Here is a 24582-nt window from a genome sequence, read left to right on the forward strand (position 1 = left end):
AGCTGTTCGTCCTGTCTCCCTGTAGCGCTGTCTTAGGCGTCTCACAGTACGGACATTGCAATTTTTTGCCCTGGCCACATCTGCTGTCCTCATGCCTCCTTTCAGCATGCCTAAAGAATGTTCACACAGATGAGCAGGGACCCTGGGCATCTTTCTTTTGGTCTTTTTCAGAGTCAGTAGAAAGGCCTCTTTAGTGTCCTAAGTGTTCATAACTGTGACCTTAATTGCCTAACGTCTGTAAGCTGTTAGTGTCTTAACGACCGTTCCACAGGTGCATGTTCATTATTTGTTTATGGTTCATTGAACAATAATGGAAAACAGTATTTAAACCCTTTACAATGAAGATCTGTTATTTGGATTTTTATAAATTATCTTTGAAAGACAGGGTCCTGAAAAGGTGACATTTCTCTTTTTGCTGAGTTTATAAGTACGTTTACAGTAACATTTCATTCTATTATCAGAGCTGATTACACAATATCTCAATGTTTGTTAAGCATGTTCTATGTGTTTATGTATACTGGGGCAATTTGTCACATGTGAAGACTTGCCCCAAGGTCATTGAGACAACTTGCCCCAAACTGACATTTCTGCTAATGTTGGCTAAATCGCAAGGTTAGCTCAACATAGGACTGCAGCTAAAGTATCAAAAGACACGTTATTGTCTCCTCTACTCAGTGCAAAATTATCATTTTGAATGTTCATACCTAACAAAGTTTTATTGAATAAAATGTAAAGTGCCAATTTTTTACTTTTGAAGGGGAAAAATAAGAAACTTGTGCTCACCTCAGATTAGAGTGACCTTGACCACATGTGAACAGGAAGTTGACCATAGAACATGTAGTCACACAAAGTAGCTATTTGATTTTTGAGATAGACCCTCTAGTGTTGGAGGTATGAACACTTTGACAACTTACCCGTGTGAAAACTTACCTCGCACTCACCTACCAATTTGTTTTTCTCTGTCGCCTGTGTATTTCAATAATAAATCATTCGATTTTTATATTGTGTTAACTGTGGGATTGATTGATTTCCACGTTTTTAGTAGACATTTTTCCAAGATGAGTGATGAGAAGAGAATAAAAAGTCCAGGCTTTTGGGTATCTCACTACATCACCATATGCCATGTCTTGAAATATGCAGACGGATTAAATCTACGTTTACATTGTAATACTTCTGACAGCCAACTTTATAGCCCCGCCCATAACTTTTGGAATTCAAACATTCCCAGCAAGCATCGATGATTGAGTCATTATTAGTTTTACACTTAAGACATGACTCTGCCGTTGTGCTGTATAATTTATGAATTTTGTCTCTTAAATTGCATGTATTTGAAAATATCTAAAATGGTTATTAGTCCAAAATTGCTTTTTAAATCTGTCATGGAAATAAATGTATTTCCGGTTACCAAGTCACTTAAAGTTTCTATGCCTTTAGTTTTCCAGGGCATCCACCATTTTAATGTAGTCAACTGGTTGGGAATTCCAACTTCATTGGCTGATCTCTCCTGATGACCCTTTTGGGGTCCTGTCCAACTGGGTCATCAGGAGGAATCAGCCAATCGTGAAGAGGAAAATGTACTACTTCAACATGGAGATTGCCTCAATGGCGCTGCCCATGCTGTCACAGACGCTCTAATGGTACAGATACAAAGATGAGTGTTCAATCTGTCTCGAAGGAAATTGTATAACTTCCCGTAAATGTATAAGCCCTGTATGAAATGTCTCAAACATTTGACGTGACGCACATCGTTGCCAGGAATTAAGACACACACAAAGTAAGCTCTTAGAATAGAATTGAAGTTGGACGTATAGCTGTTAGTCATATATTCACACCTCAGAGCATGTGCTTGCTCACCGGTATGCACATGCATGCTCTCTCTCACATACACACACACACAAATAAACAGTCTTGGGCATCAGCTATAAGCCCTTTGTGACTACTGCCTTCACAATGTATAGTATCCAATCACAGATCAGACAACTAGACATACCACAATGGTCTACACATATTATCCAGCAAATCATTGACACCATCTGGCCAGGAGGCAAAATAACAGCTGTATCTCAGTGGTTTGGTACGATTTTTCCAGTATCAGACACAACATCAATGAGAAGATTAGAAAAGGTAATTTTTTCAATTCCCAAGATGCTCAGAGAACTGCTGTTGAAGGGCAACTGTAAAAGATTCAGAGGGAGATAGTTCCATACTTATGAGGGATTTTTTTTACAACGATTTCATGGTGACTATGGAGAAATAATTACCTAATTTATACATAAACCAAACACAATTGTAAGAAAAAAGAAAATGTTTATTGAGAATTCTGAATCCTTGTCACTCTTCCAAGGTTGCAAAAAACCAGACATACAGTACCAGTCAAAAGTTTGGACACACCTACTCATTCAAGGGTTTTCTTTATTTTTACTATTTTCTACATTGTACAATAATAGTGAAGACATTAAAAAAAGAAGTGTTAAACAAATGAAAATATATTTGTGATTCTTCTAAGTATTCACCCTTTGCCTTGATGACAACGTTGCACACTCTTGGCATTCTTTCAACCAGCATCATGAAGTAGTCACCTGGAATGCATTTCAATTAACAGGTGTGCCTTGTTAATAGTTAATTTGTGGAATTTCTTTCTTTCTTAAAGCGTTTGAGCCAATCAGTTGTGTTGTGACAAGGTAGGGGTGGTATAGAGAAGATAGCTCTATTTGGTAAAAGACCAAGTCCATATTATGGCAAGAACAGCTCAAATAAGCAAAGAGAAACAACAGTCCATTACTTTAAGACATGAAGGTCAGTCAATATATACATTTCAAGAAGTTTGAAAGTTTCTCCAAGTGCAGTTGCAAAAACCATGAGCGCTAATGATGAAACTGACTCTCATGAGGACCACAGGAAAGGAAGACCCAGTTACCTCTCCTGCAGAGGATAAATTCATTAGTTACCAGTCTCAGAAATCGGCAATTAACTGCACATCAGTTTGCAGCCCAAATAAATGCTTCACAGAAACAGAGACTGCGTGAATCAGGCCATGGTCGAATTGCTGCAAAGAAACCACTATTAAAGGACACCAATAATAAGAATAGACTTCCTTGGGCCAAGAAACACAAGCAATGGACATTAGACTGGTGGAAATCTGTCCCTTGATCTGAGGAGTCCAAATTTAAGATTAATGGTTCCAACCACCATGTCTTTGTGAGAGAATGCCAAGTGAACGGGTAATCTCCACATGTGTGCTTCCCAAGGTAAAGCATGAAGGAGGTGTGATGGTGTTTTGCTCGTGACACTGTTTGTGATTTTTTTTAAAGAATTCAAGGCACATTTAACCAGCATGGCTACCACAGCATTCTGCAGCGATACGCCATCCCATCTGGTTTGCGCTTAGTGGGATTATCATTTGTTTTTCAACAGGACAATGACCCAAACAGACCCCCAGGCTGTGTAAGGGCTATTTGACCAAGGAGGAGAGTGATGGAGTGCTGCATCAGATGACCTGGCCTCCACAATCACCCAACCCCAACCCAATTGAAATGGTTTGGGAAAAATTGGACTGCAGAGTGAAGAAAGAGCAGCCAACAAGTGCTCAGCATATGCGGGAAGTCCTTTTTTATTTATTTAACCTTTATTTAACAAGGCAATTTAGTTACGAACAAATTCTTATTTACAATAACAGCCTACCCCGGCCAAACCCTAAGACGGACGACACTGGACCAATTGTGCGCTGCCCTATAGCCTGGAATCAAACCAGGGTCTGTAGTGACGCCTCTAGCATGGAGATGCAGTGCCTTAGACCGCTGCGCCGCTCGGGAGTCCTTCAAGACAGTTGGAAAAGCATTCCAGGTGACTACCTCATGAAGCTGGTTTAGAGAATGCCATGTGCAAAGCTGTCGAGGTAAAGGGCAGCTACTTAGAAGAATCTAAAAATCTATTTGAATTGGTTTCCCTTTCTTGGTTACTACATGATTCCATGTGTTATTTCATAGTTTTGATATCTTTACTATTATTGTACAATGTAGAAAATAGTAAAAATAAACACAACCCTTGAATGAGTAGGTGTGTACAAACATGTGACAGGTACTGTACATTCATTCTAATCTTGACAAATCCATCCTTATTGTTCTGAAATCAAATCATATATCAAGCATTCTACTTTTTGCCACAAGGACTCAAACGTACATGTGCAGTAGGGTGATGAAACCCCCACATCACAAACAAAAAACTTCTCCCCAAATAGAAGCAGATTTTCTGTCGCTATATTTTACATAAATATTTATTATTATTATGTGTGGAGGGTCACCAGTCAAGTCAGTGCCCGTTGTGGAGAGAGATGAGTCCTGTTGTAGTGAAACCAGGCCAGCAACATGTGACAGAGCTGACATTCTCACCGTGCAGTACCAGCACAAACAGGACTGTTGTTTTGGGTGACGCACACAGAGACAGTAGGTAGGTTGGTATGTCTTTTCTGGGTCATTCTAGAACATTTAATTCATTTCAGGTTTATTTGTGTCTATCCTACGTCGCACATATACAAATTCAAAGCTATAATGTGTCCTAGACTCGCACTTCCTGTAAACCACAAATCACAGCGCCCGTGCGTCTGTTTAAGGCAAATTTGACAGAACACTATTGTGAATGACCACCTTGACACACTGGCCTCAATGAGTGTCACACAATAAAAGAGTGATACAAGCCTGAGTGTGTGACTTGGTAAAACAATTGTTTACAGGAGCAGGTGAAACGGCAACACCCTTAGTGACAGATTTTGTCCTTATCATCGACCAAACAGTCTCTGTGAGAGCCAGCCAGTGTACATGCGTATGGGGGTAGAGCAGGGATTGCTATTCAACCAGTGGTGACGGTCTACCACGACCCTTTACCAAACCGTGCCAAAGACAGAACAGAAAACAAACAGAACATGGCGAGAGTTCATCATCGGAGCAAAATGGGGTAATATCACAAAAGGAAACGGTAGCGTCAAATCCAATAACATTCATGGACTTTCTTTCCCTCCACCTTTTCTGTTTTGGCACTGGTGAGTTTGGTAACAGATGCATGTAATTCTAAGTGTGTGTGTGTGTGTGTGTGTGTGTGTGTGAGAGGGTGTGTGTGTGTGTGTGAGGGTTTGGGATAGAACCTGTGCGTTTGTCTCGCTCACATTTAAACGTCCTAACCTAAACAAAATAATAAAATCTGCAGTACGGGGAGGAGGAATCTGTATGGAGCTTGGTGCAGCTGACCCGTCCCCTCAATCATCATCTTCTCTCCCTTCTCTTTCTCTCTGGGCATTAGCGGATGGCTTTGACAGGGCTCTTGAAGCTGGAGGCTGCTTGCAGCTGGAGCTGGTAGGCCATGGGGTGAATCTTGAATCCATAAAGCCTGTTGTGAGGACATGAGAATTCATTAGATCTTGATGAACGTGTGACAGGAGTCTATGAAGAGATTCTATTATGGTATCACTTATTTTACATGACCGTTTCCTATGGTATGTAGCTGAAATGTATTAGGAAATTATCTGCTATGAGTAGAAATTGATCTAGGACCTGCTTTCAGTGAGTTATGTGGGAATGACATGAAAAGGAACAGGACTATTTTAGGGTGACACAGTTGTACTGACCTAGGCACAAACTGGTTGGCGGGCCTCTTGGGCCTGTACTCTGGATGCACCATGAAGAGCATGTGGGGGAATCCAGTGCCAAAGTAGGCCCCGTCTGTGTGGTGGTGCCGGGAGGACTTGGGCGTGTACACGTCCATACACTTAGGGCAATAAAGCTTCACCATAGCCTCGCCTGGGATATCTGACAGACCTAGGGAGGGATAGGGGGAGAGTTTAGAGACGTTACTGGTCTGAAATAATTATGAAATGCTCGAGGACACACTACTGTATTCATCCAGGTGTCTCTTGGAACCAGATTAGATTTGAAATGGATCGTAATACATTCAAATCTTACAGAGGATTCAACGATAAAGTACACAGAGGATCTGCGTAGCATAGTTTGGGTTAGGAAAGCAATGTGGCTGGATACACAGAATTGTTTTTGTCTTTGGCACATGAACATTCAAAGCCAAGATACAAATGTTGCTCTTTGAGGTTAATCAAAATGCCCCTTAAGTCTTATAGTCAATTACTTGTCCCCACACTAGGCGTGGGTGGTAATGGTTGAAACAAGACAGACATACACTCACCAATGGGCAGCATGGGCTGGTTCTCACAATAGACGCGGGGGCAGTAGCCAAAGTCCCCCTGTTGATACTTCTCCAACTGAGAAAAAGAGAGAGATCAATGGAGAATGTGAAAAACATTTCAGGAGAAATGCTGCATACATGTGATATGCAGCCTTTCAACAAACTTTGGAGACAGAGAAGGGTCGTTGCTGTACCATCTGAGCAATGCCCCTGTTGGTGAGGATGTATCGTGCGTGGATCAGCCCGTAAAGCATCTCCGCTGCCTGCTCTATGAGGTCACTCTGGTTGGGGTTGTCCTCCAGCTCCTCATCTGTGGAACATAGAGAGGAGAGAAGAGCTTATATGAAAGGGGAAGAGGCCACTCATATGTTCTGATTTAAAGATTACTCACAAAAGCATAGTTGTGTACATAACTGTAACGTCTTTACACATGCTAAAGATATCAGCATCTAATACAGCAAGACAAAAATATTGAATTGGGTGTTTTAGTGCTGGGCTAGAACAAACGCCTGCCACACACTATAACTCAGGATCAGGGTTAGTGACCACTGAGGCAATTTAGTGTGCGTACACAACTTTAACACTGAGGGGATGCAACCATAATATTTGTATTCTGATCTAAATTGTGTGGGATGTTCTGTACTTCCGAGTGCAGTAGAGATGGTTCTGGAGTTGGGCTGACCTGGTTCTAGGTCCAGGATCATGTCCAGGGCCTGGCGGTAGTGGGGAACCTGCTCATTGAGCCCAGTCAGGTTGAACTTGTCCTGGATGTAGTCCTCATCCACCTGCCAATGGAGGAGAAGACAGAAGTTAGCGACAAATGCCAGACCTATTCATGCTTGAAAGTAAGTTTGTGTAGTGAGGGGTGTCTATGAATGACAGGATTTTACTCGAGCACTACTCAACTCACCACCTGCCTATCAGTACATTGGTTAGCTGAATCAGGTGTGTAGGGCTGAAGCAAAAACCTGCACATCCAGGGTAAAGGATTGGCCACCCCTGTCTTAGCTTACATTCACTTTTTGGTCAATGAGTTTGGCTATATTGCCCTGGGTGCTGTTAGATACTGACCTCACAGAAAAACTCGTTTCCCCTCAGTCCACAGAACCAGGAGATCCATGACACTTCCTCTGAACTGCTCATCTCGGGAGACTAAAGGGCAAAGACATTCAACAACAGAGCCATGTAGTGTGTGAATGTGAAAACGGAAGGTTGATAGTTCAGCAACACAAAAATATCATAGGTAGCTAGCTACAATAAAAAAGACGAACATAATTATATCAAAACCATAAGAGCAATTAGCTAGGTAACTAGAAAACGTTAACTGTAGGAGGTTTCCCTAGTTAGTTACTGTTACCGCGCCAATGTGTAGTTAACGTTAACTAGCTAAATCATTGGTAACGTTAGTTGACATTGGAAGTGTACGAAATAAGGATATTACCCATGAAAATACCTATGTTATATCAACAATCATAATTAGTAGCGTACCCAATAGTTTGCTAAATGACCAGCAGAAAATTATAGCTAAGTTACATCCTTAGCTAGTAGCTAACGTTTAAAGCCAGGTGGAAATTCAATATGGCGCATCGTCCAAACTAGGCCGCATTAAATTTGATCAGTTTTCAGTCGCAAGTCCTCTTAGCTATATCATATCTCACATTAATATATGTAGTAATTCTGGTAACTTACCCCCTCTTTAAAGGGTTTAACGCCAATAAAATATAAGAAACGTAATATTTAGTGTTGTAAATAAAATGGACACCACCTCCCAGTAAACCGCTGCAGTAGGCGTTTTCGTTGTAGGCAAATTGATGACGTACAAATTCAGAGACTATGGGTACTGTAGTTTTGAAGTCCTCCAAAAACACTATTACGAGAAAGGCAGAAAAACAGAGGTTTTATTGCGTTATGCTTTTAATATATTGTCCAGTATAAAATGTAGGATAGGAACAGAAGTTATAATTGCTTCTTATATAGACCAGAAACTCTCAATCTTCGCTGGTAACCATCAGTGAGGGCACTCCAGAGTGGATAGATACGATTTTATTTGAATATCAAATTTGTCACATGCGCCGAATACAACAGGTGTAGGTAGACCTTAGTGAAATGCTTACTTACAAGCCCCTAACCAACAATGTAGTTTTAAGAAAATACCTGCAGAAAATTAAGAGATAGGAAAAACAAATTCCTCATCTGCTTGTAATCATTTTTTACAGACTTCTACGGACACTGGGAAGAATGCCGGTCCTCATATTTTTGGGTCCTTCGTGAATCATGCTGTAACAAAGGTGGCCAAGTTCTGTAGGGGAGGCTTTGGTTTTATTTGGCTTTCAGTACCCAGTCAAGGGCTTAGGATAGCACTAAGACCAATAACCTTCAAAGCTCTAAACGGGAGTGAAAATCTCCCAGCCCTTGTTAAGACTTCTATCCCACATCATCTCAATGCAACCCAGGCACTTTAATTAGGCTAAAGACTTTCTAGGTGGGGCCTCGATCCTACAAACTCTTAGTTAACAGCTAAGCACTCTATCCAGCAAACACCCATCCATAACTGAGCAGTATTTCCCAATCAAATAAATTGGAATGTCCTATCCTCCATACACTGATCATCAATCTGCAAGACCATGATGTACAGTACCAGTCAAGTTTGGCCACACCTACTCATTCAAGGGTTTTTCTTTATTTAAAACTACTTTCTATATTGTAGAATAATAGTGAAGACATCAAAACTATGAAATAACACATATGGAATCATGTCTTCAAAGCAACCACCCTTTGCCTTGATGACAGCTTTGCACACGCTTGGAATTCTCTCAACCAGCTTCACCTGGAATGCTTTTCCAACCATCTTAAAAGGAGTTCCCACATGTGCGGAGCACTTGTTGGCTGCTTTTTCTTCACTCTGTGGTCCAACTAATCCCAAACCATCTCAATTTCAATGTTGAAAATAGTAAAAATAAAAACCCTTGAATGAGTAGGTGTGTCCAAACTTTTGACAGGTACTGTACATGCATATCAGTGCAGAGAACCACCTACCATTGCCCAGGCACTGAAATTAATATAGATTTAACTTCACATGGGGGCAATTCATAATAAACTCAGACAAAAAGAGATTTTCCATTAAAACAAAAGTTTATTCTCTGTAATTTTATTATAATAAGACACTTCTCTGCTTGTACATTGCTCCCTTGAACTTAAAAAATGGCAACATTTGTTTGTGGGAATGTAAGTTGGGGTAGACAAAAACGTTGATATATACACATGTATATATTGGTATGTTACGGTTCCATTAATAAACCATAAATTATAGAACAGCTTTAACCACTCCAGGTACCTTGGTAATGCTGTAAATATAGTACAATCTTTGAGGTTTTCAAGAATACACTATCGTTTTCTTTAAACATGGATACATACAATATGAGCACATCAATAGTAAGAGTTAAGGAAGGATGCAGGGCTCATAAGCCTGTGTTAAGTGTTTGGCTACCAATGTTTTTTTTCTTCCACAGGCAAGGCAAGCTGCACCCATGGATGTGGTAATGCTTAGTAGAAGTCAGTGGAAAATAAAATGTACCCACTTCATTTTTGCCTGCCTTGGTGTATGGCAAAAATGGCATTATACCCAAGTAACTGATTATGTACTTAATTTGGATAAACATATACTTGAATGTATATACATAAATGTATAAGAAAGAACTGTAGAATTGTCTTAATATAGTTCTTAAAACTAAGTGTGGGCAAACAAGGCAAAAGCATTTGCCATCCACATGACCCCCCCCCCCCCCCAAAAAACAAGTTATTATATAGACACCAGAAAAAGCATGCGCACACTCAAATGCCCTACTCAAAACATCCCAAAACTAATCTTAAAATGGTGGCTGTCAGTAAACAAACAAACCCCAACTTACAAGCAGTGAAAAATGTATGCAGATAAATAAAATAAAAAGTTATAATTTTATCCATTTCAACTTGGATGCTGCCCCCCTGCCCCCATCAAATTTTCAAAAACAGCTGTAAGCCATTTTGTGAATCAGTCAGTCTACATCAAAAGTTCTAAACCCATGTATTCCCTGTAACACTCTTGGAGAATAGTATTATACCTTGCAAATGTATTTGGACATTTGGGAAATCAGTGGTGTGACAACACGTCACCCTGGCCCTTTTCCACCATAGTCCAAGATTCAGTTCAATTGAGCCATATAGTTGCCACCGAGGTTTTGGAAATGTTGTCTTGAAATAATGTACACTTTGAAAATACTTCCTCAATATGGAGCTCTTGCCAGCCCGACTTTTGTTACAGGGGTCTCATCTACAGCACAGTGCAGTTGTATTTGAGTAGAGCGCCTTCCTACATTGAGTAGGACAGCATGAATATAGTAGTACAATACTCTGATGGCCAAACTTAGCACTCTGGAACCAGAGTACGACACCTGCTGCATCATGTAACAAACTTGTTCAATAAAAATACACCAACCAGTTCTTTATACTATAGGAGTGGATTCATTTATCAATTGAAAAAAAAAAAAAAAGTCAAACGGTAAAATAAAATAAGAGCATATCATTTTATATTTCTTTCTCGCAACATGACTTGCATTTTCAGTGAACAAATGTTTCCCTGACCAAAAGTTTCATGTGAAAGTATCTTGAGAAAAAAAATTGCCTCCACAGAAAATGTATTTGTTTTATTTTTTTATATAAAGCATTCAAGCTATTAATTCAGTGTTCTTAGGGTAAACAAACTTGATGAACAGGAGAGAATCTTACTTCAGCAAAACGTCCTTTTTTGCAGTGTATATAAGAGGGCTCTCCAACCCTGTTCCTTGAGCACTACTAGAATTTCACACCAACCCTAATCTAGCACACACATTTCTCAGAATTAGCTAGTTGATAAACTGACCCAGGTTAGTTACAACTGGGCTTGGAGCGAAAAACTACAGGAGGGTAGCTCTCCAGGAATAAGGTTGAGACCCCTGGTATAGAACGTCTGCAGCTTGTGAAAAGAGAATGCTACGTTGAGAGAACCTTTTATCTAACAGGAACAAAAGAGCAACAGAAAGTAATAAGAGCAGGTCAACAATAACAAAATCACACCGTCTAGTTCTGAACAAGCAGCAAAGACATTGATATTAGAGACAAAAATCAATATGAGGAGAGTGTGGATGGGTGAGCAGTAGTACTTCAGCTGGCCTGTTGTGGCTGTCACAGTAATTAAAGAGATGTACTTGTTCGTCGGGAGATCAAAAACTCAGAGGGAGGTGGGGGGAATTGTATAAAAAGTTATTTTAAAGACCTGCTTTGCAGAAGAAAAATACACACCCCTAACTTTTGAAGGGGGGGCTGAAACAAAACTGACACGAGGCAAAGAGGGGAAACAAAACAAAGATAATTATTTTGTATAAATCTATGGTACAATTGTTCTCGTTAAAATAAGAACCTGCACCCCCCCCACCCCACGTGGGAACATATAATGTAGATAACTGCCCTACAGAATACCACCCCATTCCAAAGCGTGGTAGAAATATACACAGGTACATAAATATAAAAATCTGCCTTCTCCTGGTTAGCCAATTTATCCAACATGTTTATCATGACATGTTTAACATATCATACTGCATACACACAAACTACTACGCGTGATTGTGTATGTCTGTTATATGTCATATTGTGCTTGTAAATGCAAACACGTGTTGTTTTTTTATGTTTTCCGTCAAAAGGTGTGTGTTCAAAACGAACAAGCGTGTCTGCTGATCCTAAATCGGGGTAGAATTCTGAAGGGTGGTGGGGGGTACAACTGAAAAGGGGGGAGCAGAGTGACACTTTACAATAACGGACGGGAGATAGAAGATGGATGAAGAGCGAAAGAAGCCTAACGTGTGTGTACACTGTCTCCATAACTATGTATTGAACAATAATGTGCGAATATGTTAAGGGACGAGAACAGAGAGGCTGAAGGAACGACAGACAAAGGGATAAATAACAGTGGGGCGGGGTGGATGCATTTGAAATGTTTCCAGATCTTCCACTTCACTTCCTGTTTTTGGGGGAGGGCCAGTTTCCACGGCGCTCGCCGCGTTGGCCCCCTCCATTTCCGGCTCCACCACCACTGGGCGGGCCCCGTGGGCCTCTTCCTTCTCTTCCTCCAGCGTTGACCCTCCTGTTTTGTCGCTCCATCCCGGGACGCTGGCTAGAGAAGCTTCTCTTGTTTGCCGCCTGCTCTTTCGCAGTCATCTCTCGCTCTCCGACCACTCCTCCTCCCCCGCCTCCACCACCACCTCTTCCAGGTGGGTGATGATGGTGATGGGAGGAATAGGACTTCCCTCCGCCTCCCTCCCTCTCCCGGAACTCGGTGAAGTCACTGCTCTCGGAGGCGGTCTCCCACTCCTCATTGGCCTGATCGGAGTTCTGGTTGGAGAAGTCAGGGGATTTGGCACCCCCTGCTGGGTTGTGGTGATGCTGAGAGTGGGCCTGGCCGGAGATTCCCTGGTTGTAGTGGTGGTGGTGGTGACTGTTTGCACTTCCAAGATGGCCACCGGTACTGTTGTTGCTAGCCGTAGTAGCATTGGGGTTAGCATTGGGGGCATCGCATGTTGTGGGAGCCACGTTGGGAGTGCCGTCAGTGACATCCTGAACATAACTCTGTCCGGGCGAGGAGGGTCGTCCTCCTCCGATGACCCCGACTCCTCCGTTGATGCGAGCGGCGTTCTCTCGCTCCTTCAGCCGCCGGAAGCGCGGTGGCTTATCCTGTTGATGCTGGGAGCGCCCGTGGCGACGGCGTCTCGGGGGGCGCTCAAAGCCATCACGCGGGACACGAGGGAAGCCACGCCCATCCGGCCCAGAGAGAGGGAGTGGAAGGGGCCCGCTGGAGTTGGTAGCGGGGTTAGCCATGGATTGCTGGATCCCAACTCCTCCGTTCTCTGTGGAGCTCTGTGGGGCTGGAGTAGGTGTAGCGGGGATAGACTGTGGAGGGGTTGCTCCTCCCTGATTCTGAGCTTGGCTTCCGTCCGTTGCCTTCTCCTTCTTCTCCCCACTGGTTCCACGACCCGTGTCTTTGGGTGCGGCCGACTGCATTGGGGCCTGATGCTTGCGGACCGAGGTTGAAGACTTGGAGGCCCAGCCGTGAGGGTCGGCCCTAGATCCTGACCTGTGACCTCCAGCCATTCCTCCTCCTCCCCCACCACCACTTTTATAGATAGAACCTCCTCCCCCGCCGCCACCTCCCCCGCCACCTCCCCCCCCCTGCCCCTCCTGGAGGGCACACCCCTGGGGGTGAACACCCGGGTATGGGAGCCTCTGGGTGGGGCGAAGCCGCTACCGGTAACGTTATCTGTGCCGCTGCCGTTCTTGGTGCTGGACTTGCGATCTTCTTTGTCCGACTGGGCTATGTCACTGGCGGCACTCTCGCTGCCCGTCTCAGACCCCCTCTGCCTCCTCCTCTTTGGGACCTCCTCATATTCAGAACCCTCGCTGCGGGTCTCGCTCTGATTACGGGCGCGCCCCGGGTTGGCCTGCGACCCCCCTCGGCCTCGCCTTCCCCCCGATGCCTCGTCGTAGCCTCCGCCAGATCGGTAGTCTCGGCTACTCCTGCTGCCCACTGCCCTGCCACGGCTAACGCTGCCACCCCCGGCCATGCCCGTGTAGGTGCCTCTGTAACCCCGGCCGCGCCCGTAGAACTCGCCACCTCGCCCAACTCTGCTGCCACGGGCCGAGACGCCGTGGTAGGACGCACCACCGCCCCTCTCAAAGGAACGCTCTCTGTCCCGCCTGTTAGAGGAGTGGCCAGAGTACCCTGATGAGGGGGTGGGATTGACCCCATTTTTGGGCCCCTTACCCACTCCTCCTCGTTCGTTTGCTGTTCGATCCTTCCCTCCGTTTCTGGGTTTAGGACCTGTCTGAACCGGCACTTCTTTACCAGACACTGCAGCAAAGCTCTGTGGGCCGGAGGATCCTTCCTGCTTGACTGATGAATGGCCTCCATCTTGTCTTTCATCTTTGTCTTTTCCGAAACCTCCGCTGGTCTTTTCTCCTCCCTCGCCCTCCCCTCCTCCCTCTCTCTTCAGCACAGGCCTCTTGATAGGCCCCGCCCTCTTGTTGGTGTTTCCACCTCCCGATTGGCCACCGGCGGGTTTGTTGTGGTCAGACGCTGTTGGGTGATTGGAAGAATCCTCCCCTCCGCGGGAATTTCCACCCATTGCTCTCCTGTTGTGTGAAGAGGGGCCCCCTGCGTTGCTGCTGCCTGGCCTTGGCCCCCACTGGGTCTCAGTCTTGTGTTCCCTCCCGCCTCGCTCCCTCTGGTTGGGCTTGGGGTCACGGTGGTGGTGCTGCTCCTGGCCCTGCCTCTGCTGCTGGGACTGAGGATGGGACTGCTGAGATGTCACAGAGGACTGAGAGTGGCTGTGGCCAGGGCCCATCTTATCCTGCTTCATTTCTCTGCTGCTTCCTGTTTCATGTCTCTGCCCGGTTCCTGTGTCAGCCTCACGCTGAGGTGGAAGGTGATGCAGGACCGCCTTTCCACTGCCGTCCTCCCTGGATGAGGAAGAGGAGGATGAGCAGGAGGAAAGGGACGGCTGTTGGAGCAAGGGCGAGGGGTCACCCTTCTTCAGGGCTTCGCCTCCTCTCTCGCCGCGGCCATTCTCGGACTTGTGGAGATGGAGGGGGAAGTGTGAGGGGGCTTGATGTTGTTGATTACCATGGTGTTGAGGGTGGTGGGAGTTGTTATTCTCCAGGGGGGAGAGGTCAGTGCGCCCGTTGCGGTCGTAGTGGGGGCGGGGGGCCCCCCAGATCTGGCCCTGTTGCTGGCCGCCCTTGTGGCCCTGGCCCTCATCCTGGTGGCTGAAGCCTCCACCACTCCCCCTCTGTTGCTGCTGCTGGTGGGCCATGCGGGAGCCCTGGTCGGGGAAGTTGCTGTAGTTGCCCCGGCCTCCCATGTAGGACGGGTGGTGGTGACTGCCTCCTCCCTGGCCCCCCACCTGAGTGCCCACAGGTGGTGGGGTCTGGTTGGAGGAGCCCAAGCCAGAGTTGGGCTGCTGGATGGGGCCTAGCCCCCCCTCTCGCAAACCACGGACTGGAGGGGTGTCACTCCTAAAATAAAGACCAAAGATTTTATAAAAGACACTTTGTGGAAACTGCATCCTGTACTAACAACACTGACTCAATTCAAATATGTAAAATCTAATGTGATTTCAACTCATACATATTTTCCTATTCAATCAGTATTGTATGATCTGACAATTAAAGGGGTACTTCAGGCTTTGGGCAACGGGGACCTTTATCTACTTCCCTAGAGTCAGATGAACTCGTGGATACCATTTTGTGTCTCTGTGTCCAGTATTAATTTAGAGGTAGTTTCGCAAGCACAATGACTGGAAGTCTAACGCTCTAGTTCGCAAGTGCGTTAGAGCTAGCTAGCAATTTCCTTTAAAAAGTAGGCAGAGAAATGGTTTCCACACGTAAATCTGACTCTCGGGAAGTAGATTAGTAGTATCCCTTTAAATGATTGTGATTGACATTTGACCCCCCCCGTCCCGTCTTACCTAGTTCCACTGCCACTGTCCTCTTCCAGAGCCTGCTTCTGTCTCAGAGGGGAACTCAGTCCCCTGCCTTCGCTGCCCGCGGGGAACACCTCGGGCCCCCAGGCCAGTTTGGGGTCCATAGGGGGCGTCCCACGGTGGGGGTGTCCCGGGTGCTGCTGCCTTTCGAAGTTATCCGAACCAGAGCCCCCCGAATCGGAGCGCTCTCGTCCCATCATCCCTGCAACAGAGATGGGTAACGTTAGAAAAGTCACACACAATTATTCAAATTTTGGCTGACAACCTGGTGCTATTTCTTAAGAGCATTTTAACTTTATTGCATTACCATAATCTCTATGGGCTAAATCCTACATTTAAATCTGGTTTGCACAAATCTGCCATTGACCTCAATAGAGGATTTACAATGTTTTGTTTCTTCACGAAACTAAGTTCCATGCAAATTCAGATTCAGCTCTATGACAATATGCCTACTCCTTAACCACACTACCATGAGTACCCACCTGCGTGTTGCATGTTGGGCGGATAGTAATCCATGGGCCCTGGAGGGCGACCCTGCATGCTCCCCTGCATCATCCGTGGGTCCATGTAGGGCATCATCATCCAGCGGGGGTCAAAGTTCATGGGCAGGGGGCCGCGGCCCATGGAGCCCTGCGGAGGGTACTGCAGCGGCCCAGACTGCTGCTGCTTGGGACCCTGGGTCTGAGGGGTGGCCCCTGGGCCCTGCTGCTGAGGTGACTGCTGAGGCTGCTGGGGCAGGAGCTGCTGCTGACTCTGTTGGGCTGCTTGGCTGTGCTGCTGCTGCCACTGCTGCTGCTGCTTCATCAGCTGCTCCTGACGACACCAAGTGGGCGAGATATACTAATAATAAATAAATAAGCCATTTAGGAGACCCTTTATCAAAAGAGGCTTAGTCACACGTGTAGGGCTGGGAGATATATCAAGTTAATTAGATCAATTAGAATGTATGTTTTAGCGCAAAAAATTCCACATGCATGCATCAGGAGAATCAAATTATTTTGTTTGTCGATTTTATGAGCGTTTATGTCCGCTTGGTCTCATCTTATCTCGTCGTTTTGGTCTGGTCTCCTTCGCTTCTTTTGTGCTGAGTGCACTTTCCCACTCAAACACCAAGCCCCTCCCCTGACACTCGCAACAACAAAGATGAAAGATCACTTTTTCCTCTCTGACAACAAGCAGTTTCAACTCACTATTTGCATTTGCGGTTTGGTCCAACAGAATCGGTCATACACTGAAACACATGGAGAAATTTTACTGTAATAGAGGAAAACGTAACCTTATGTCTTAACTCCAAAAAGTGACAAAGAGCAGACCCTACAAAGAGCAGGACTTCCCGAGTGGCGCAGCGGTCTAAGGCACTGAATCACAGTGCTAGTGGCATCACTACAGATCTTGGTTCGATAACGGGCTGTGTCGCAGCCAGCCGCGACCAGGAGACCCATGAAGCAGCACACAATTGGCCCAGCGTCGTCCAGATTAGGGGAGCGTTTGGCTGGCCGGGATGTCCTTGTCCCATCACGCTCTAGCGACACCTGTGGTGGGCCGAGAGCATGCACATTGACACTGTAGCCAGGTGTACAATGTTTCCGCTGACACATTGGTGCGGCTGGCGTCCGGGTTAAGCGAGCATTGTGTCAAGAAGTAGTCCGGCTTGACAGGGTCGTGTTTAGGAGGACGCATGGCTCTCAAGCTTCGAGTCCGTACGGGAGTTGCAGCGATAGGACAAGACTAACTACCAATTGAATATCATGAAATTGGGGAGAAAAAACATTTTTTTATACAAATATTAATAATACTAAAGAATTACTGAAATATCACATATACATAAGTATTCAGACCTTGCTATGAGACTCGAAATTGAGCTCAGGTGCATCCTGTTTCCATTGATCATCCTTGAGATGTTTCTACAACTTGATTGGAGTCCACCTGTGGTAAATTCAATTGTTTGGACATTATTTGGAAAGGCACATACCTGTCTATATAAAGTCCCACAGTTGGCAGTGCAAGTCAGAGCAAAAACCAAGCCATGAGGTCAAAGGAATTGTCCGTAGAGCTCTGAGACAGGATTGTGTCAAGGCACAGATCTGGGGAAGGGAACAAAATGTCTGCAGCATTGAAGGTCCCCAAGAACACAGTGGACTCCATCATTCTTTAATGGAAGAAGTTTGGGACCACCAAGACTCTTCCTAGATTTGGCCACCCGGCCAAACTGAGCAATCGGGGGAGAAGGGCCTTGGTCAGGGAGGAGACCAAGAAACCGATGGTCAATCTGACAGAGCTCTAGAGTTCCTCTGTGGAGACTAGAGAACCTTCCAGAAGAACAACCATCTCTGAAGCACTCCACCAATCAGGCATTCACAGTAGAGATGCCACAGAAGCCCCTCAGTAAGAAGAACATGACAGCCCGCTTGGAGTTTGCCAAAAGGCACCTAAAGGACTCTGACCATGAGAAACAAGATTTCTCTGGTCTGATGAAACCAAGATTTAACTATTTGGCCTGAATGCCAACGAGGCACTGCTCATCACCTGGCCAATACCATCCATATGGTGAAGCATGGTGGTGGCAGCATCATGCTGTGAGGATTTTTTTCTGCAGCAGGGACTGGGAGACCAGTCGAGACAAAGAAGAATGGACCAAAGTAGAGAGAGATCCTTGATGTAAACCTGCTCCAGAGCACTCAGGACTTCAGACTGGGGTGAAGGTTCACCTTCCAACAGGACAACGACCCTAAGTACTCAGCCAAGAGAAAGCAGGAGTGGCTTCAGGAAATGTCTCTGAATGTCCTTGAGTGGCCCAGCCAGGGCACGGAATTGAACCTTATCGAACATCTCTGGAGAGACGTGAAAATAGCTGTGCAGCGACGTTCCCCATCCAATCTGACAGAGCTTGAGAGGATCTGCAGAGAATGGGAGAAACTCCCCAAATGCAGGTGTGCCAAGCTTGTAGCGTCATACCCAAGAAGACTCGAGGCTGTAATCGCTGCCAAAGGTAATTCAACAAAGTACTGAGTCTGAATACTTATGTCAATGTCATATTTTAGTTTGATATTTTTTATAAATTCACACAAACATTTTTGGGGGGTTTGTCATTATGGGGTAGTGTGTATAGATTGATTGGGGGGGGGGGGAACTATTGCAATCATTTTAGAAAAAGGCTGTAACGTGACAAAATGTGGAAAAAGTCAAGGGGTCTGAATACTTTCCAAATGCACTGTATATTGCTATTCATTATAATAAAAAATTAAAAAACGGTGTTATATCAGCACTCCTACTCATACTGAATTTGAACACAGATTATTTATAGCGTTTGTTGTCAAACTGCAGTCATAAAATGGAGCCACAAAAAGGTAGTGGTAAATTCCTCAAACTGGCACTTTGGGAAGGTTAAGCCAATCTGAAATGCAGTGTCAAGGACAGAACAACTACTCTGGACCCACATTGATTTGGTTTGTATTGATCGGGGTTTTTTTCTGGGACAGTGAATGGAACGGTTTGCTTTGCTTTGTAGAATGGAACTTCAACTTGGGATGTGAAAGGGACAATATATACCCCATATACGTCGATTTGACTGGGCTTCATCCCCCCGTGTATGTCTCAGCTCTTGTCTACGTCACATCAAGTTTAGATTTTATTTTATTAGGATTTCTTAGTCCAAATAGTCCTCATTTGGACTCATCTTCGAAGAGTCCTTAAACTTTAAAATACAATTTACAAAACAGACATAATACACTGACATATTGACACGTAAAGAAAAAGCATATTTACAAAAGTAAATAAGAGTAATTTTGCTGCACTGAAATCTAACGTGCCATCATCTGAGCCATTAATTAGTCATGTCAACAAATGCAGTGTTAGTAGAATGTATTTTGCAATAAGCATGCGAATTGGCTGTGATCAAATCATTATTTCCCATGTACTCCCATATTTGTTTACTCACAATACCCTCTAATATCTTACTGAGTGAAGGGAGTAGACTGATTGGTCGACTAGTGGCAGGCGTAAAGGGTTCGTTGTCTTTCGGGATTGGACACATACATTTGGAAATTGATCCTTTTCCAGTGACCAATTAAATATTTCAGTCGAGCAGCATAGCAAACCAAATGTAGCCCTTAAGATCATTACCCATAAATGTACCTTTGATAATGACTTCAATAGGTTATTAGACTGACCTGTTGCTGCCTCTGAAAGCGGGGAGGCAGGGACTTCTGGTACTTGGAGAAGCCCTGTCCGGGGAGTGCACTGGCTTGGCGACCTGCTCCTCCTCCCACGCCCTCTACCTTCATTGGGTCTACCACTCCTCCACCACCTCCTCCGCTGCGGACTTGAGCACTACCTAGGATCTCCTCCTTCCCTTCCCCAGGCACCAGGACCTCCAGAGAGGGCTGCTGCAGTTGGGGAGTGGGGGGCTGGGGATACACCTGGGTGTCTGGATGGAGGAAGGGGAGAGAATACAGCAATGATATACCACTGGTTGTTGGAAGAGGTAAGCAGATGTGAACGAGCACAAGTAACATGCTATCAAATTTGAAGGAAGGTACTATTGTGAATTTAAGATGTGATAAATCAACAACTTCAAAGATGCACAACTGTTTGGTGAAATCCATATTAGCCTTTTGTCTATGGCCCAAACATTGAACGTCTTGAACGTGAATGATGCCAATCATGTGCAGCCTAAGACAAGAAACAGCGCATGACTTGTTCATATCATAGTCACATGCATCAGGTAGCCTAGACCATAGGCCTATACGTTTTGTATCACGACTATATAATAACGCCCAAATAACACTAAACATAGTTTATAGGCCTAGGCCCCCTGAAACACAATTGGAGAGCACATAGCCTAGTCAAACATGTGGTCTTATAGGCCCAGTCAATGCACAATCGTGTGGGAAAAAACAAATGTTCTGGCTGGCCACTATTTAAAAGAAGATCCCAGCTTTCTGGTGCTGCTATATTTATTGCTCAACTCTTAAAATTAAGCACATTAATCTGCTTTACAACCGGTGAAGCCGGCAGCGTGAGATTTAAGGGGAAGCAAATTTTCCCCATAAAAATGCACCTTTATAATAAAGCATTCCATGCATCTGTAGATTAATTGAAGACAGCCTACTATTCGTAATGTGATGACTAGATTGGATAGTCACAATTTAGGTGAAAAAAAGAAAAAAAACGTGGTCACTGTTCACAAAAAAAGACGTTCAATGCATGGCTGAGCGCGTGTAGCGTAGAGTAGGCCTAGGTTAACTTCTTAAGGTATAGGGGGCAGCATTTTCACTTTTGGATAAATAGCGTGCCCAATTTCAACTTCCTGCTACTCATGCCAAGAATATAAGATATGCATAATATTAGTAGATTTGGATAGAAAACACTCACACAAGTTTCTAAAACTGTTTGAATCATGTCTGTGAGTATGACAGAACTTATGTAGCAGGCAAAACCCCGAGGACTAACCGTTCAGATTTTTTTCTCTCTTTGAGATCTGTCTGTTTAGTGCGTTCTCATTGGGAAACGGTATTTCTTAGGAACTTGTTTTCAGTTCCACTGGATGCCACCAGTCTTTGGAATTTGGTTGAGGTTATTCATTTGTGCAATGAAGAAGTACGGCCATCTACAAACTCCGTAACACTGTTGAGAGTTGCGCAAGAATTGAAAAGTAGCTTGGTTTGTTGTCTTCCTGTATTGAACACAGATAGACCAGTCTTCAATTTGATCGATTATTAATGTTTAAAAAATACCTCAAGTTGTATTACAAAAGTAGTTTGAAATGTTTTGGCAAAGTTTACAGGCAACTTTTGAAATATTTTGTAGTGACGTTGCGCAATTTGGAAGCTGTTTTTTTCTGGATCAAACGCGCATAATAAATTGACATTTTGGATATATATGGACGGAATTAATCGAACAAAAGGACCAATTGTGATGTTTATGGGACATATTGGAGTGCCAACAAAAGAAGCTCGTCAAAGGTAAGGCATGTTTTATTATTATTATTATTATTTATTATTATTATTATTTATTTTTTGTTTTGTGTAGCGCCTGCAGGGTTGAAATATGCTACCCTCTGTTTACTGTTGTGCTATCATCAGATAATAGCTTCTTATGCTTTCGCCGAAAAGCCTTATTAAAACCTGACCTGTTGGCTGGATTCAACGAGTGTAGCTTTAATTTAGTATCTTACAAGTTTGATTTTTATATAATTTATTTTAATTTTCCGCGCTGCATTTTCCCTGGCTTTTGCCAGAGTGGGACGCAAAAGCGTCCCCTATACCATAAGAAGTTAATAGGCTATATCAGATTTCTTCTCTCTTTGCACTGAAAAATGTTGGCCTTCTATTAACACATTTGATGCTATTCTACTACACTTTATATGAATGGTACATTAGCATAATATTTTTTAACATGACAAATTACAAGGTAGCCTACTTTGCTGACACTTACAAACAGATCAATAACAACTTTGTCCATAGGCTGGTGCCAATAAGACAGGCAATAGTATTGTTCTCTCAATGAAGTTGATCATTTTGATAACTAAAAGACAGATTGCGTCAATTACCATTTACTTTCCGCCATTGTATTTTGAAACATTGCGATATGACTGGCTGGGCCTTTACTTTCGATGGCAGTCGCAACTCAACAATCATGTACTTGGCATTTGCCGCATTGCCTTTCCTTCTGACTGTAGGCAATGAGATTTAAAACAATCCACAAATTATTTTTGAGGAAGAAGCTAATGATCCTCTGTGACCAAATCATTAGTAGCCAATTTTGAATGATTTGATTGATTTCTGTCAGTGGTATAAGGTGCTCAAGTAGAAGTACTCAAATGATTGTCTCGCCTGGTTCACCAACTACTTCTCTGATAGAGTTCAGTGTGTCAAATCGGAGGGCCTGTTGCCCGGGCCTCTGGTCGTCTCTATGGGGGTGCCACAAGGTTCAATTCTTGGGCCGACTCTCTTCTCTGTATTCATCAATGATGTCGCTCTTGCTGCTGGTGAGTCTCTGATCCACCTCTACGCAGATGACACCATTCTGTATACTTCAGGCCCATCTTTGGACACTGTGTTAACAACCCTCCAGACGAGCTTCAATGCCATACAACTCTCCTTCCGTGGCCTCCAAATGCTCTTAAATACAAGTAAAACTAATTGCATGTTTTTCAACAGACCACTTCCTGCACCTGCCCACCCGTCCAGTATCACTACTCTGGATGGTTCTGACTTAGAATATGTGGACAACTACCTATGTGTCTGGTTAGACAGTAAACTCTCCTTCCAGACTCACATCAAACATCTCCAATCTAAAGTTAAATCTAGAATTGGCTTCCTATTTCGCAACAAAGCATCCTTCACTCATGCTGCCAAACATACCCTCATAAAACTGACCCTTCTACCGATCCTCAACTTCGGCGATGTCATTTACAAAATAGCCTCCAATACCCTACTCAATAAATTGGATTCAGTCTATCACAGTGCCATCCGTTTTGTCACCAAAGCCCCATATACTACCCACCACTGCGACCTGTACGCTCTCGTTGGCTGGCCCTCGCTTCATACTCGTCGCCAAACCCACTGGCTCCAGGTCATCTACAAGACCCTGCTTGGTAAAGTCCCCCCTTAGCTTGCTGGTCACCACAGCAGCACCCACCTGTAGCACGCGCTCCAGCAGGTATATCTCTCTGGTCACCCCAAAAACCAATTCCTCCTTTGGCCGCCTCTCCTTACAGTTCTCTGCTGCCAATGACTGGAACGAACTACAAAAATCTCTGAAACTGGAAACACTTATCTCTCTCATTAGCTTTAAGCACCAGCTGTCAGAGCAGCTCACAGATTACTGCACCTGTACATAGCCCATCTATAATTTAGCCCAAACAACTACCTCTCCCCCCTACTGTATTTATTTATTTTGCTCCTTTGCACTCCATTATTTCTATTTCTACTTTGCACATTCTCCCACTGCAAATCTACCATTCCAGTGTTTTACTTTCTATATTGTATTTACTTCGCCACCATGGCCTTTATTTTTGCCTTTACCTCCCCTTATCATACCTCATTTGCTCACATTGTATATAGACTTATTTTTCTACTGTATTATTGACTGTATGTTTGTTTTACTCCATGTGTAACTCTGTGTTGTTGTATGTGTCGAACTGCTTTGCTTTATCTTGGCCAGGTCACAATTGTAAATGAGAACTTGTTCTCAACTTGCCTACCTGGTTAAATAAAGGTGAAATAAAACATAAAAATAAATACTACTTAAGTAGTTTTTTGGGGTATCTATGCTTTACCATTTATAATTTATGACAACTTTTACTTCACTATGCTCTTAAAGAAAATGTACTTTATTCCATACATTTTCCCTGACACCCAAAAGTGCGTGTTACATTTTGAATGCTTAGCAGGACATGAAAATGGTCCAATTCACACACTTATCAAGAGAACATCCCTGGTCATCCCTACTGCCTCTGATCTGGCAGACTCATTAAACACACATGCTTAATTTGTAATGATGTCTGAGTACTGGAGTGTGCTCCTAGCTATCGGTAAATAAATAAAACAAGAAATTATGTCTGGTTTGCTTAATATCAGGAATGATAAATTATTCATACTTTTACTTTTGATACTTAAGTAGATTTTTGTAATTACATTGACTTTCGACATTTAAATATTTAAAACCAAATACTTTGACTTTTACTCAAATGGTATTTTACTGTGTGACTCACTTTAACCGGAGTAATTTTCAATTAAGATATCTACGTGAAGACCAGATTGTGAATGAGAGACTGATGAAGTGTATGTAGCCTGCGCAAGAAACAGAGCGCATGTATTTCATGAGACTTTTTTCAAATCATCACGAG

General features: G+C 43.9%; 2 protein-coding genes across 3 annotated transcripts in view; both read right to left on the reverse strand.

The window, feature by feature from the left end:
* Window positions 1–2287: 2287 nt before the first annotated feature.
* On the reverse strand, window positions 2288–8001 carry LOC115128246 (casein kinase II subunit beta). Of its 2 annotated transcripts, none has more exons than XM_029657928.2 (7): window positions 7876–8001; window positions 7258–7338; window positions 6830–6971; window positions 6381–6496; window positions 6187–6262; window positions 5618–5807; window positions 2288–5379 (listed from the first exon to the last, which is right to left on the reverse strand). In XM_029657928.2, the coding sequence occupies exons 2-7, from the start codon at window positions 7327–7329 to the stop codon at window positions 5289–5291; spliced, it is 687 nt and encodes a 228-aa protein (XP_029513788.1). In that variant the 5' UTR covers window positions 7330–7338; window positions 7876–8001; the 3' UTR covers window positions 2288–5288. The 2 variants fall into 2 exon arrangements, with proteins under 2 accessions (XP_029513788.1, XP_029513789.1); XM_029657929.2 differs by having other exon boundaries at window positions 6869–6971; window positions 7876–8000.
* A 1298-nt stretch (window positions 8002–9299) lies between these two features.
* The window catches only part of LOC115128247 (protein PRRC2A-like), a 50015-nt gene continuing 34732 nt past the window's right edge, over window positions 9300–24582 (reverse strand). The window contains 5 exon segments of the mRNA XM_029657931.2: window positions 9300–13401; window positions 13404–15264; window positions 15717–15933; window positions 16214–16544; window positions 19901–20157. Of these exon segments, the coding sequence (XP_029513791.2) occupies window positions 12211–13401; window positions 13404–15264; window positions 15717–15933; window positions 16214–16544; window positions 19901–20157 (3857 nt within the window). The 3' untranslated portion in view covers window positions 9300–12210.

This window comes from Oncorhynchus nerka, linkage group LG4 (assembly GCF_034236695.1).
Source record: "Oncorhynchus nerka isolate Pitt River linkage group LG4, Oner_Uvic_2.0, whole genome shotgun sequence".
In the NCBI taxonomy this organism is placed as follows: Eukaryota; Metazoa; Chordata; class Actinopteri; order Salmoniformes; family Salmonidae; genus Oncorhynchus; species Oncorhynchus nerka.

What these genes read in the sequence shown, in the direction of transcription:
- LOC115128246 (XM_029657928.2), bottom strand. Translation starts at nt 7,329, where the DNA reads ATGAGCAGTTCAGAGGAAGTGTCATGGATCTCCTGGTTCTGTGGACTG. An exon ending in ACAGGGGCATTGCTCAGATG is followed by an intron (nt 6,263 to 6,380) that starts GTACAGCAACGA and finishes TCTTTTTCTCAG; the next exon opens with TTGGAGAAGTATCAACAGGG. An exon ending in GCCAACCAGTTTGTGCCTAG is followed by an intron (nt 5,380 to 5,617) that starts GTCAGTACAACT and finishes TCCTCACAACAG; the next exon opens with GCTTTATGGATTCAAGATTC.